The following is a 15,727-nucleotide window of genomic DNA, read 5'->3' on the forward strand; positions in this document are numbered from 1 at the left end:
AGCATAGAGTGGGGCTTACAGAGTGTAGCCCACAAATGTATCCAATCATACCATGTGTATGTATTATCCTAGTGCGGATATTCCTACTGCTAGGAGTAGCTTGTGCAAAGGATTACCTCCAATTGGAAGTACAAATTATTTTATTAACACCACTTTTGTTGCCTATATGTTTGCCAGTTTGGGGTGAGAGGAGGGGTGAGGTTATACTATTTCCTCAGACCTACCCACATTTAAGCTCAATATTATATACAATATTATAATATTATAAAAACATTTGTATTGACTAAATATAGTAACAGAAATAGTTGTCTATTTGAGCTTTATACCCATAGTATATTTATAAAAGTAAATGATATTTTTTCTTTCTTTTCCCTTTGGCTCTCAAAATTCACAATATTGAAAAAAAAATAACCCTATTTGAATGCAATATTATGTACCCAACAAAGGCACTATTTGTTTACAAGCTACCTTTCTTTTACAGGCATTTATTACAATTACTGCTGATGACAAGGATGATGCAGCCAATGGACCAAGATTTATCTTCAGTTTACCACCTGAAATTATTCACAATCCAAATTTTACACTCACAGACAACAGAGGTTTGTATCAAGGTTCATCATATATTAGTGTTCAGAGCAGCAAAAGTAGAAAACATGGGTATTATAATTTTATACAGTATTTTCATTAACCTTGACTGATTGATTGCTTTTGAGTTTTGCAAAAAAAAGCAGAAAATATAACTGACAGTCAGAGACATTCTTTGGAATAATTTAGTGCATGTTCACTGGCCTTCAGATTCATAAATATATTTTGTAAATTACATGATACTCTGTATGATAAATGCGTTGGCATTACAGCCACAAGAACAGGCAATAAACCAAAGATTCACAATTCTACTTAGTTAAAGGTAATAGGTAGACTACAACTTTAGGAGTTCACTATGACTCATACTGGGCTTGACATGGGACCTAGGCTCTGTTGTGGGGGAAGGTATGGGATGATGTTTTGATTCAGTTGTGTTTGTCAATTTGTGTATTTCCTGGGATTTAAATATGGAGTAAAAAGCCTGCCACTGCAAGGTTGTCTGATGGGAGGGGAGTGCAGATCCAGTTTTTCAGTCTGATCCATTATCTAGATGAGGACCAGTCACAAAAATTCACCTTCTACTTCCAACCTCCAATGCACAAAATGTGCATTGTATCCACATTGTTCTTGTATCCACATTAGCCACAATAAGATGAGAGAAATCCTCAGGAGCAGTCTTTCCACAATCCCACTTAATCTCCCAATGTGACACCATCAATCCTGGGCTAGCAATGTGACCCCAAGCAAAAACTCCATGGGAAGGTTGTGGATGGAGGGGAGAAAGAAACAGAACAAAGGCATATCCAGTCTTTATAAATATTTCTATGCTAATTGCTTAATTACAATAGTGCATAGAGCATAATACATTTGTAATAATAAGTATTTAGCAAATTCATTTTAACATGGTAATTTCCCTGTAAAAGCAAAATTGTTCAATTTTACAGGAAACTGTTTATTAAAAATGAGCTTTAATACTTGAGAGGAAACTTGCTTGTTTCCCAAATTCTGATCTCAGCTGCACTGGTTTAAATCATGAAGCCAGCAGAATTACTCCAGATTGACATCAGGATAAAAGAGACCAGGATCTGATTACTTACATCCAACATGAACTTTTTATCTCAAATATTATAATCAGGGCTGGTGCAAGGATGTTTTGCGCTCTAGGCAAAACTTCCACCTTGCCCCCCCCCCGCGCCCTCACCCCGAGGCGCTCCCCCTCCGCCCTGAGGCACCGCCCCCCCCCCACGGCAGCTCCCCCTCTCCGCCCTGAGGCGCCCCCCTTGCGGCAGCTCCTCACCCCCCACCCTCCGCCCTGAGGCACACACCCCGCCCCAGCTCACCCCTGCTCTGTCTCCACCCCGAGCACGCCGTCACTGCTTCACTTCTCCCGCCTCCCAGGCTTGCGGCACCAATCAGCTTAGGCGCCACAAGCCTGGGAGGCAGGAGAAGTGAAGCAGCCACGGCGTGCTCGGGGAGGAGGCGGGGCAGGGGTGAGCTGGGGCAGGAGTTTCCCTGCGTGCCGCCCCTCCCTTACTTGCTGCAGGCGGCCCTCCCCGTGCCCCCCGCCCCAGCTCTCTCCGCCTAAATGCCGGCGGCAACTGGGGCGGCCGAAGATCCGGCCGCCGCATTCACTGCCAAAGAAAATGGTGCCCCCCCCCAAATCCTAGCACCGTAGGCGATCGCCTAGGTCGCCTAAATGGTTGCACTGGCCCTGTATAACATAAATGTATAACATTTACAAAACTTCCTGTATTATTTTGGCATGATTTCTTCCTTTCTGAACACTGAAGAAAACTATCAGAACTCCCTGGCCAAATTTCTGATGCATTAAAAAAAAAAGTAATATGGATATTTATAGCAAGGTTCCTCAACATAGCAATTGTACACTCAAATGAAGTGGGTAAAGGACCCCATAGAAAATATGTATTTACTTTCCTTTATTTAAAAAAGGAAAGGGAAAAAAATGAACATAAAATTAGTTTGAAGCATATATATTAAAGAAAAATAAGTAAATCAATAAAAAGAAAATGAAAATGTGCTCTTTTCCTTCTAGCTGTGTTGCCCCTTGAAAGATATTCTAGGGGCAGTATATCAACAGAGGCTAGAGCGCATAGAAAGATAATGGACTAGCTTTTCACCTTTGGAGACCTAGCTTCAAGCTGAGATTAGCAGTGAGTTTGGTAATATCAGCTAAATCTCTAATGGATATTAGTGTGCATCAGAAACCCACCACAGTTTGGCACCATTTGGCATAACTTGCAGTTTATTCAAGAGAGGTTCAGGACTAATATAGCAGGGGCATCCCATGTCAGAACTGAGATACATTGAAACAGCTTCAGGGGGAAGTTAGCACAGTCTCTGGTTTGAGCCAGTTCTGTTACTCCTTCATTTGTACAAGAATCAAAGTCATCTTTCTTTCTTTTTTTTTCTTTTAATGAAAAAGTTAACCCAGATAAAAAAGTATTTTATAATGGAAATGCAGATAGTCCAGTGAATATGCTGCTTTTATATGACACTACTGCAATACATTATTTCAACAAGACAATGTTGTTTTAGGTCACTTGAATTTCTGTCCATATAATTTTCTTTTAGAAAGGATACATAGTATAATGATATCCTTCCTTCATTTTTTCTTTTTCATACTTTACTGTCTCTCCATCATTTTCATACATTCCTTAATATATTCATGTACATTTTATAAGACAAATTGAACAGAGTGGTTAATTGAACTCTTTTCTGATTAAAAAAGGTGGAGTTAAAGATGTAAGTGAAAAGGTTAAAATTGTAGGCACTTCTAGATAGTAAACCTTTTCAGAGTGTGTTACAATTTGCAAGTCAAATAACTTATGTAATCATTTAAAGTTTCTTTTTTCATTTGTAAATCAGGGTAATCTTTGTATCATGCCACCTCTTTCACAGGGAATTGCTAGTTTCAAAGAAAAAATGGCTTTATTAACTTTTGGAGAAAACTCCAATGTTTAGGTCTATTACAGAACTTTAAAGTGAATACAGTACTATAATTATCATTTAATAGAGTTTCTTTCTCCTGACTCCTAAAAGTAATTACATATTGCAGTAATCCAGAAAAAGTAATCACATTCTACATCCTATTAAAAGCCTTCTGTGTTACCAAGTTTTTCAGCTCAGGTTATTTTCCATAGAAAACATGAAATAATGGGGTATCTCACGTTGTGATAAAGCACTTTTGCTCTGAGTGTTTACTTACATTATACCATGTAAATAAACAGTATCTTATTTTCCCAGACTATGTATACGTTTGGTGTCCAATCCTACTTCCGCTGAAGTCAGTGTGTGTTTTGAAATTGACTTCAAAAAGAGCAGTAGCCAGTCCACAATATTTTAAAAAAGAAAAGATTTACAGATTATTAATAGACATGTTTTCTTATTTTCATCCCTGCTCCATCCTGCACCGAGGTACTGTTAGGCAGAGATTCACCCTGTGCAGAGTCAAGCACAAAGCCAGTTGGTCTGAAACTGGTGCATTGGCCTTATGCTGGGCCCTTGTCACTGATGGGGTATAATGTTCTGGAATGCCCAAATATAAGAGTTGACTTTTGGAAGACTCATGGTCCAGTTCTACTGCTTTTATTTCAATGGCAGCATGTTCTGATCTTCAGTGCCACATGTCTGATCAATGGGTTTTGAGGCCCTCAGTAAAAGACATGGGCTCCAGTGCAATTCTCCTTTGTTTCTTACCATGGAATTTTACCCAGTAATAATCACTGCCTGATGCAGATTCTAGACAATTACAACCAGAAGTCTGTTTGGTCTTCCCTGCTCTGTCAACACTTTCACCTCTGGTGCAGCAGCTCGTAATGCTCACTCTTGCAATAAGCTTCTGTTGTCAAACAACTATTTGCTTTTCTGGGTGTGCATATAAACAACATAATAGAAACCAAGCAACAGCAACCTTCATGGAGAAAGACATTTGGAAAGCTTTGGTAAGACTGCAAGAAGCAAAGAAGAAAATCAAAAATGGAAAAATAAATATTGGTGGATATGATACAATTTTATCTGTGAATACCAGCCATTTCACAAAGAGCATTGGTGATCTAGTCACCTGAAGTAATATCTAGCTAGAGGGATTCTCCAGGAAATAGCAACTGGAAAAATGAAAACATGTATATTCCAGAATGGACTGCAAAGTTATTTTGGATGGATGTTTTCCTCCTTCTGTAACGTGTTGTGGCACATTGTAGTCCTTGAAATTGCCAGCCAAGCAGCTGCAATATGGTTCTTGCAGAATGGATATTTAATGTCTGTTTCTCATCCTAATACCATTTACCCAGATTACAGTTAGGCTCTGTTTTGGAATCAAAGGGCATGAAAATGATGAAAAAGCAAGGATGAAAATATTACCCTGGATTACGTTACCTTTGACCTGTGAGGTTAAGGTTTTATTGTCTCCTATGGGCATTATATACTGGATATGAGAGTTGGTCACAAGTAGAGCAGAGGAAGAAGTGACAGGTAGTGGACTTAATAATATTTAACATGGTGTTTTTGAGTGGCTTTCCTTTTTATCTATCATTTAAATGGGCATCAGAGTTTTCCTAAAGCCCTACTGTGTGGCTCCCAGTATAGTTTTGAAAACTGTTTTGCTGAGGCATTACTGTATCTTTGAGTTATTTTAAGCATTCACTCAATTCTTTTATGAAACTTGCAAATTCCAAATCTTTGCTTTTGATCATTGGTCAAATATGGAAAAACATACAAGATTGCCTAAATTGTCGGAAACTTAGTTACTTCTTACTTAGCAGAAAACAAGCAAACAAGTCTAAACAATTCACATTATGAAATACATGGGAAAGGAGATTTAGGCTTGCTTGGGTTAGGCAGATCTGTTTGGTAATTAAATTGTTGTGATCTTGGCATAAGATAATCAAATCAGAAAAGTAACAGGACAATCGGATGTTATCAATTGTCAGAGTTTTGTTTGTGTACAGAGTACCATTTTGGCATTTGCTGGGGTTGGAAGCAGGGCTCTTAAAGTCTCTTCTGTCCTGTTTCTGGAATCTCTTGGCAACTGCGTCCACTGCAGGAGAGATAACCCTGTGTCCATCAGTCTGCAAGCTCTTTCACCATGAAGATGATCTGACATCTTGTGAGCTTTTATTTGGTTGTTTAAGAAGAAATGGACTATTATTCCTAGTGTGAAAAATACTGTACATTAGACTAATATTAGTGGATACTTTTTTAGACTAAAAAATGTAAAAAGGAGTTAAACAAGGCTGATACACATTGGATGCCACATTTCAACTGACGGCAAATTGTTATGACCACATTCTAACCCCCTGTAATTTGAAGACTATTACACAGACACTGCCACCTATAAAATGAAAAAAGTGTAAATATTTAGCAGCACAAACGGGTTTTGAAATGGATTAAATAGTATCTGCCAAAGCTACAAATACTAAAAAAATCAGACCTTGTATTTGTACATCTTTATTCATGATTTTCTTCTTTGACAGGGTAACTGTGGATAGGGGGAATATGGTGGACATAATAGACCCAGATTTTAGCAAGGCTTTTGACACAGTCCCACAGGACATTCTGATAAGAAAGCTGGAGAAATGTGGGCTTGGTGGAATTACCATTAAGTGGATATATAATTGGTTAAACAACCATAAACAATAAGTAACTATTAATGGAATGATAGCAGATTGGAAGGCGGTCCCGAATGGGGTTCTATAGGGATCTATTCTGGGTCTGGTGTTGTTTAGTACCTTTGTTAATGTCCTGGATGTAGGAATAGAGAGCATACTGATCAGATTTGCAGATGACACAAAGCTAGATGGGGTTGCCAACATTTTGGATGATAGAGCTAAAATTCAAAGGGATCTTGATAAATTGGAGAACTGGGCTACAGACAAAAAAAATGAAATACAACACAGACAAATGTAAGGTGCTACACTTTGGGAAGAAAAATGCATAAATACAGAATGGGGGATAGCTGGCTTGGCAGCAGCACAGCTGAGAAGGCTTTGGGAGTTGTGGTGGATCACAACCTCAACATGAGTCAACAGTGTGATGCTGTTGCAAAAAGGGCAAATGCAATGCTGAGTTACATTAACAGAGGCATGATGCGCAAGTCATGAGAGGTGGTAATACCACTCTGTTCAGTGCTGGTTAGGACTCAGCTGGAGTACTGTGTCCAATTTTGGTCACCAATGTATAGAAAGGATGTAGAGAAACTGGAAAGGATCCAGGAGCGAGTGGCAAAGATGGTCAGAGGGATGGAATGCAAGCCACATGAGCAAAGACTGAAGGAGCTCCGTATGTTTAGTTTGGAAAATTGTTTTCCATTGCCACAGAGGGCAGAACAAGAGCCAATGGGTTCAAACTACAGCATAGGAGATTTAGATTAAATCTCAGGAAAAGCTTCCTAACAGTAAGAACAGTAGGACAGTGGAACAGACTGCCTAGGGAAGTCATGGAATCTCCTTCACTGACGGTTTTCAAAAGGAGGCTGGATAGCCATTTTCTTGGAGGGTTTAGACACAACAAATCCTGCATCTTGGCAGGAGGTTAAACTATATGACCCTTGTGGTCCCTTCTATCCCTATGGGTCTATGATTCTATGATCTTCTCCATCTCAAGCAAAACATTACCACCCAGTTACTGTCAAAATTCAAAAGTATCATGTTGTTTTGTAATGCAGTCAGACTTCCAGAGAGCTGGGGTGAGGTCCATACCAGGTCCAGATATGTTCCTAACCTCCCACAGATCCCTACATATCTATTAGGTTTGGGGTTGCAGCAAACATTGTCCGACACATGGGACAATGTGGGGTGATTTCCACAAAGAAGTCCTCATGGAGATTTTCTTCCAGAAATTCCCTCTGCATAGGCTTTGAATGTAGGAGGCAAGATTCTGCCCTATTAGGTCTAATTTATTCACAAGTTTCTCTGAAAATAACATTGGTCAGCTCATTAAAAGAAGTTTTATGAATGGATTATTCTGGAATTTTTGCTGAGTTTTCAATAGGAAAAGGATTAGTCTTTGTACCGTTCTGCTGTATCCCGAAGCAGCAGCAAAATGGATGCCACAGAAGGTGACTAACCTGTCCTGATTAAGAAAGAAGACTAAAAGAATCGTCTCATTTTCATTTTTTTTTCCTTTTGGAAAAGTGAGAAACAGAAAGCGAAGAGATTTGGGCAAAGTGAGATCTGAGCTGAACATTGATCAATCTAAACTTTTCTGAGGATCTGAAAAAAGATGGATAAAATTGCTTCTTCCACTCACTGCAGTGTTTTTGAGTTTTGAGTGTCCTGGGTCTGGCAGCACAAGAAATGTCACAAAGAAGCACTGTGCTTGTTTTTCATAGTATTTACTGTCTGACCAGAAACAGGAAATACTGGAAATCTCATCAGAAGGCCTCCTTTTACATACTCTCCTGCCTAACTTTTTTGTCCTAAGGAATTTGAATAAACATCCAAACGCTGGGGTACTTATCCAAACTGAAACTTGGATAAAGAGGAAAGTAAGAGGCAAGTTTTCAGTGTAAATTATAGCTCCAAACCCACTTAAAATTGTTAATTTTTGAGCATCATTCTGTAATTCAGTGTGTATGTTCAAGCATCTTATGGGGGACCACAGCTCAGTGGTCACGTTGCATTCTCCATCAGTACTCGGCCCAGGCGGGGAAACTAATGATCCAAGCAGCAGACCAAATTCAGTGATGAACCTTGGTCATGTGCCAGTCAAGGCACATTGCACATACACTAAGAAGCATCTTATATTAATGTACACTTTCAAGCTTTCTGGTTTCTGGGATCAAAGAGCGCTGAGGAGACATTGATTGTCAGAATATTGTTTACTTAAATATGTTCTAGTGAAATGGCCATGTGGAATAGCAGGGACCAATTCTGCCATGATATATTGTGTGCATTTTCCTTTGATTTCAGTGGGAATTGCACTCTTATAAGTATCTTTGGGCAACATCTATATAAAATCTAATCCTTATAATCTTAAGGGGATAGTCTGAGTACAAAGGACCTGATCCTAAGGTCACAGAAGTCAATGGGAGTCTTGCTTTCCACTGACTCCATTGGTTTTGGGTCAGGCCCAGAATCAGCATAGGTACAATGCCAAGGCCTAATTCTACAGATGTTTACTACTTGGCATAGTGCTTAGTACTGTGAATTGCCCAATGGGGTCCATTATGGCTACTCTTTATACTGAGCTCCACAACCAGCAGTAATTGTTTGCATGATCGGGTCCTTTTCTTTTGGGGGGGGGCGGTGTGGGTTTTTTTTGGTCACGAACACTTTTTTTAGCAAGTACCCACTGTTGCAGAAAACATGTGAATTGCTGGTGTATATGTTCCTAATAATCTAAGCATTCAGCAGTATCTGCAACCTCTTTTAAAACTGTCATAAATACTCTTGCCTTATAAATAAATGCCTTGATTTTCCTTGTGGTGCTGTATTCCCTTATCGTAGACAATTAAAGGGTGAACAGAAATATACAGAAATTATAAATGTGAGTAATTTATGCAGGAAAAGAAAAGTGAAATGCAACCAAAAAAGGCCGGGGGTGCATTGTACTCCTTGTATTCCATATCCTGCCCTGGAATAATTTAAATAAATAGGGCAGTACTGTATATAGGAACTATGATATTTAATTTCTCATGTCATTAGAAACGGGACAATCAATTTACTGTATATAAATACAGCATTAAAACAGTGAAAGCAATTGTAGCAAAATGTAGTTTCTCAATATTTATGAAGAAGATGAGTCTGAGAAGGAATTGGATGATTAAAGATTGTCTTGTTTGTTTAAACAGATAATACAGCGGGTATTTATGTTAGACGCGGTGGCTTTAGTCGACAAAAGCAGGATTTATACCTTCTTCCTATTGTAATAAGCGATGGTGGAATCCCTCCAATGAGCAGCACCAATACCCTCACTATTAGAGTCTGTGGCTGTGACAGCAATGGTTCCATGCTCTCGTGTAATGCTGAAGCTTACATCCTCAATGCTGGACTTAGCACTGGAGCTTTAATTGCCATTCTCGCTTGCATTGTGATTTTATTAGGTAAGGAAATTCCCTACCTATTTATCTGCTTTTGATGATATTGCAATGTTAACCCTGACTTGGCCACATTTGACATACTATATGTTCCCTCATAAAGATGAACTTATTTAGTATTCTTCACTTCCCTTTCACTAGAGCTGAGACCCTGAGTAAGCCCAGGTAAAGTACTCTATATAACAGACTCCATGCACAAAGTTTTTGTTTTTTTGCCCTTTGCTGGATGACCCATTGCTTATTGAGGTCAGCCTGGAATAATAATTCATGCCAGCACTTTGCCTTTAACTTCCCTAGTGTTGAAGGAGAAGTAAAGACAAACTGATGACTTAGAAGACCTGCCATTGAGAGAAGAGTTGTAAAAGCACCATAAATGTCCTGAGTATTTAAAAGTATCTATAGTAAATCACTAGATGACTCTATAAGGCAACATTTATTTAAAAAAAAATGAGTGACAACGAACAGGTCACATTTGCCTTTGCCCCTACACCTATTCATGTTATCAAAGATAAGTTATTGAAATCTGGAGCTAGAATAATTCCTATTGCATTGTGGCAGCAGGGTGTGGAATTAGAATTCAGTGTTGGGTGTTGCAGGACAGCAAAGGTTCATTTCTACCTTGCAGTTATGCAGTTGATTGGGCTTCATATCTCAAGCAGGTACACCTTTCTTCTGAATAGTTAGCTTCCCATATAGTCACAGATCTAGGAATTCATTGGTGTGGTACTCAAATCAAAGCCTTAAAGTAATCATAGAATATCAGGGATGGAAGGGACCTCAGGAGGTCATCTAGTCCAACCCCTGCTCAAAGCAGGACCAATCCCCAGACAGATTTTTGCCCCAGATCCCTAAATGGCCCCCTCAAGGATTGAACTCACAACCCTGGGTTTAGCAGGCCAATGTTCAAACCACCGAGCTATCCCCACCCCCAAATCATGTAATAAGCACTGGTATCCAGCAACAAATGTGCCCAGTCCAAAACCTTGGCTCTGAAACCTCTCAGAACTAGGGAAATATCCCATCTGTATCCAAACTTTGTCTCTCTCAGCCATCAAGAGTAGCTAATAGTAAATGTAATAATTATGACAAGAATGTGATATGCTTTAGTCACTGTGTGATCTTTCTCTTTAGAGAAAAATCATTTATAAAAATAGCCTTTGTTTGGAAATTAACCTAACTTACATTCTTTCTTATTTTTTCTGTAGTCATTGTAGTGTTATTTGTAACACTGAAAAGGCAGAAGAAAGAACCTTTAATTGTTTTTGAAGAAGAAGATGTCAGAGAGAACATTATAACTTATGATGATGAAGGTGGTGGAGAGGAAGACACTGAAGCCTTTGACATTGCTACTTTGCAGAACCCTGATGGCATCAATGGGTTTATTCCTCGTAAAGACATAAAACCCGAGTATCAGTATATGCCAAGACCAGGGCTTCGGCCAGCTCCTAATAGCGTTGATGTTGATGATTTCATCAACACAAGAATACAAGAGGCTGATAATGATCCAACGGCTCCTCCTTATGACTCTATTCAGATCTATGGCTACGAAGGAAGAGGCTCAGTGGCTGGTTCACTTAGCTCGTTAGAGTCGGCGACAACAGATTCTGATTTGGACTATGACTATCTACAAAACTGGGGACCTCGTTTTAAGAAACTAGCAGACTTGTATGGTTCCAAAGACACTTTTGATGATGATTCTTAACAATAAAGTTACAAATTTGGCCTTAAGAACTGTGTCTGATGTTTTGAAGAATCCAGAAGAAATGTAAGCAGGTATTTTTTTAAAAATCAAGAAAAGGCTCATTTAAACATTTAAGTTTGACAGAGGATTCCTTTAATAATAATGAAAAGGACATAAAAGTGGTAAATACTGTGAAGTACCTTTTCTCACAAAAGGCAAATATAGAAGTTGGTTATCAACTTCACTAGAGAAAAAAACCACTTGTGAAGTACAAAATATTTAAGGGAAGGAAAATTCTAAAAGTGAACCTACAAATGAGGGAAATCTTTTATGTATTATGAACATCTAAATCTTTTATGTCAAAGAAGCTTCCACACATTAGAAAAAAGATAACAGTTCTGAGCTGTAATTTCGCCTTAAACTATGGACACTCGTATATGTAGTGCATTTTTAAACTTGAAATATATAATATTCAGCCAGCTTAAACCCATATGATGTATGTACAGTACAATGTACAATTATAATGTCTCTTGAGCATCAAACTTGTTACTGCTGATTCTTGTAAATCTTTTTGCTTATACTTTCATCTTGAACTAATACGTGCCAGATATAAAACTCTGTCTTGTTGCAGTGGGAGGCGCCCTATTTCTATGTCATTTTTAATGTATCTATTTGTACAATTTTAAAGTTCTTATTTTAGTATACATACAAATATCAGTATTCTGACATGTAAGAAATGTTACAGCATCACACTTATATTTTATGAACATTGTACTGTTGCTTTAATATGTGCTTCAATATAAGAAGCAGACTTTGAAATAAAATGATTCTTTTTTTAATTCTTGTTTTGGTTATTAAGCATTTAAGAAAACATGTAGTGTTTCTAATGTTCCATTTATAGTTCTAACTAATTTACTACAATTGTGACCTTTTAATAGCCCTATTTATTATGTGTTTGTAGTTGGTTTATTGCCTTGTTAAGTGATTATTTAAAATCAAAGATGTTTTACAAATGTTTTTAGATAAGAATCTGTAGTGTCCAGTGAACATTTTGTACCCTCTCTCTCTACAGCTTGTGGCTGCTCCCAGAGTACAATTACACCTTTCATACAAAATTATTGTATTCTGGGAGTAAATTAAATTTAATCCTTTTAAATATTTCCCATGTAATATGTATTTATCTTATAGCCTAGAAAGTCCATGGATCTCAGAAACAACTTCATATATGAACAGGAGTGCACTGTACTTGCAGTATACTCCTGACTTGTTAATTATAATATCTTTACTAAGCTCTGCGAGTTGCTAAAGACTTAAATCTGACCCACTTTAGCTAGTAATTCCCTAAAGACTGTTCTACCTGACAATTACCTTACCTGAGCATTAATTATGGTTCTGGTACTTAGAAATGTTTTTAGTTTACTTCAGTAGAATTGCCTCATCTACACCTAACAAGATATTTTAATTTTTAATAAGTGAAATATTGAGTACTTTCAGAGTTGGTCTTTGTAATGTATGTTTTTAATCTAATAAAATTGATCTATAACTTTTTTTTTATATTAGTTTGGAATGGGCAAGGGACCAAAATATGTTCTGTGCATCAACATTTTCAACATGTGTGTGCAGCTGTAATTCTGCTAAATTTAATATAGTTTGCTGGTAAGGGTCAACGATCAACAACTGCAATATGAGAAGAGGCAATAAATAGCAATGATATAAATTTTTCCATCTTTAATTTTAGAAATCCCATCCTGGAATTGCAGTCAGGTACCAAACCGCATAACCTTATAGGAAATCTTATTTTTTTTATGTATTCCTTAACTGAAATCCCCATATGTAGTTAAATTTAAATCTAACTATTAAAAATTAAAAATATATATATTTTCAGGCATATATTCATAAAATATTCACTTTTCCCATTATAACCCTATTTTAGTTTGCTGAAGGAGCAAATTCACTATAAAATGTTTTATTGTAATATTTCACTTTATTATATGCATATGCATTCTCTATAATTCCATAGTTTATTACTTCCTAACTTGGTTCAAATTTCCTTTTTTGTTGATTTTTCTATGTTTATAATCCAAAGAATATTTTGCTAGATTTGCACATTTCTCCAACATAAATTTAAATAATAAATAATAATAATAATAATAATAAATAGCAATTTACAAATTAACATAGAAAAAATAAAACTATTGGTAAGTTTCCATCCTTATCATTGGTGTTTTTATTTCACTATTAGGCAAGTTTTAGAATTAATAACTGCATTTTCTACATTTATGTTTAATTTTTTTTTAAAAGGACATTGTCAACTAATTTTTAAAAAAATAGTTTTAAGTGTTTGGTTTTTAGTCTCTGTTGTTTGTAGCTCTCTCTTAGAAGCTTGGAAATAAATTTTCTTTCCCTGCTGATTTTTGTCCTTTTTCATTTGGCCTCTTCCCCTACTGGTCCGAGTGAATATGAAATTAGCATAGTTCTTTATTGGGTAACTGATGCTACCTATACAATTCTGGGAATGGTGTTTAATTAACTAACAATTGCAGAATTCCCACAAATGGTTCGTTTGTGAAAAAAACAGTGGCATTTGTGTGACAGTCCATACTGCTGTTCTCTGGACTCTAAAGCCCAGAGCCTTGTTGGCTGTGTCTTAGAGTTTGTGCAGCTCATGCCTATCGGTTTCCTCAGTCCTGAGGTGACTATAGATTGGGTTAGGGTTCCTGACATACTGGAGCAGACTGTAGGCTACTGCAATTTGTGACAATGGCCGTAAGGAGCTGAGGAACACGGGCATTAGTTGTGGTTACTCAGGCCTGGTCTACACTGGGGGGGGAATCAATCTAAGATATGCAAATTCAGCTATGAGAATAGTGTAGCTGAAGTCGACATATCTTAGATTGAATTAAAATTACTTACTTCACGTCTTTGCGGTGCGGGATCGATGGCCACGGCTCCCCCGTCAACTTTGCTTCCACCTCTTGCACTGCTGGAGTTCAGCAGTCGACGGGCGAGCGATCGGGGATCGATTTATCATGTCTGCACTACACGCGATAACCCTGATAGATCGAGCGCTACCCGCTGATCCGGCAGGTAGTGTAGACATACCCTCACATGGTATGCACCGTGTGGTGTGTATACATTCTCAGAGGGCCCAACCCACCATCCATTGAAGTCAGTGGAAAGATTCCCATTGACTTCCATGAGCATTGGATTGGAGTCTCAGTCTAGAAGAGGGATTGAAGAAGTCAGTGTGGCTGTAAGTATTTTAGGGAGAGTGAGTGATTCAGGAAGCATAGCAGATATACTGGATTAGGTCATTTTAGAAAATGTTAACCCTTTAATTCACACAAGCCTTGCCTGACCCATTATTCCTAGAAAAACAGGCTACTGTAACATCCATTAGCCACGTGCAGTGTTAACACTTAATTTTCCTTCATTGCAGTCACCTAAGCAAATGCATGTGTTCTCCTGTTGGCAAAGGGTGCAGCCAGATCTTTTTCTGGCTGCTGTGATTATGCTTGTGCCAAGGTTCTGATGAGGCCTTTCAGAAAAACTGAACACCAGCTATGTCAGGTATTATTCTGATTATAAAATAGCCATAGTGCATGCCATGCAGAGGTCTGTCCCCTCCTGTCACCAACAGCCCAAAGCAATAGTGTGTGCCAGGATGGCGCTAGTTGCTAAGTGAGCTCTGAGACCCTAGCCTGCTTGCTTTAATTGCTTCATGTCAGGGTTCTGGTGAGTGGATTTGGGAGCCCTGACCTCCTGTTACCATGTAAAGGATACTACTTCAGATGTGAATACTCAAGCTTGCACGTGCCTAAATATTTGCTTTCTGGGCACACTTAAGTGAGATTATTCAAATGCTCTCAGCAAATGAATGCAAAAAGGACACAATCAGAACTGAAGAAAAAAAATCACTTTTACATTTGAATGAATGACTTGAATGTTTGGTAACCTTGGTTGCTAGAGTAATGAATTTGAATTTACTGGAGCTAAATCTTTCTAAGTTTCTAGTGCTGTTAATACTCTTCCCATTACAGTTGATAGGAGTTTTGCCATTGATTTCAGTCAAATTTGCCATGTGTTCAAAGCATCTCAACTGTCCAAGGCCTAATAAGTCCACTTAAACACAAGGCCCTAACTCCTGTGTGATTAATCATTCTTTGTAGTTCCCCTCATATATTGCTCTTTTGCCATGTAGTATAACATCTCCAGCAGATTATTTTAGAAGAGAAATGGGTTAGATTCATCTAGTATTGGAATTATTCTCTCAGCTCTAGAAAAACCCAGAACAGATAGAAAATATCCCCGGGGTAGTATTAGGGAGACTATAAAAGGTAACACACTCCCATTACTCTGCCAGGGCATAGGGGGTCTGTTGAGAGAAACAGAATTCTGCAATTGAT

At 38.1% G+C, this 15,727-nt stretch overlaps 1 protein-coding gene across 1 annotated transcript in view; it reads left to right on the forward strand.

The window, feature by feature from the left end:
- Positions 1-13,433, forward strand: part of CDH11 (cadherin 11) — a 102,774-nt gene extending 89,341 nt beyond the window's left edge. Inside the window, exons 11-13 of the mRNA XM_044987397.1 lie at positions 482-599; positions 9,395-9,646; positions 10,846-13,433. Of these exons, the coding sequence (XP_044843332.1) occupies positions 482-599; positions 9,395-9,646; positions 10,846-11,342 (867 nt within the window). The 3' untranslated portion in view covers positions 11,343-13,433. The remainder of the gene's footprint in view (positions 1-481; positions 600-9,394; positions 9,647-10,845) is intronic.
- The last annotated feature ends 2,294 nt before the right edge of the window (positions 13,434-15,727 follow it).

Source organism: Mauremys mutica, chromosome 14 (assembly GCF_020497125.1).
Source record: "Mauremys mutica isolate MM-2020 ecotype Southern chromosome 14, ASM2049712v1, whole genome shotgun sequence".
Lineage (NCBI taxonomy): Eukaryota > Metazoa > Chordata > Testudines > Geoemydidae > Mauremys > Mauremys mutica.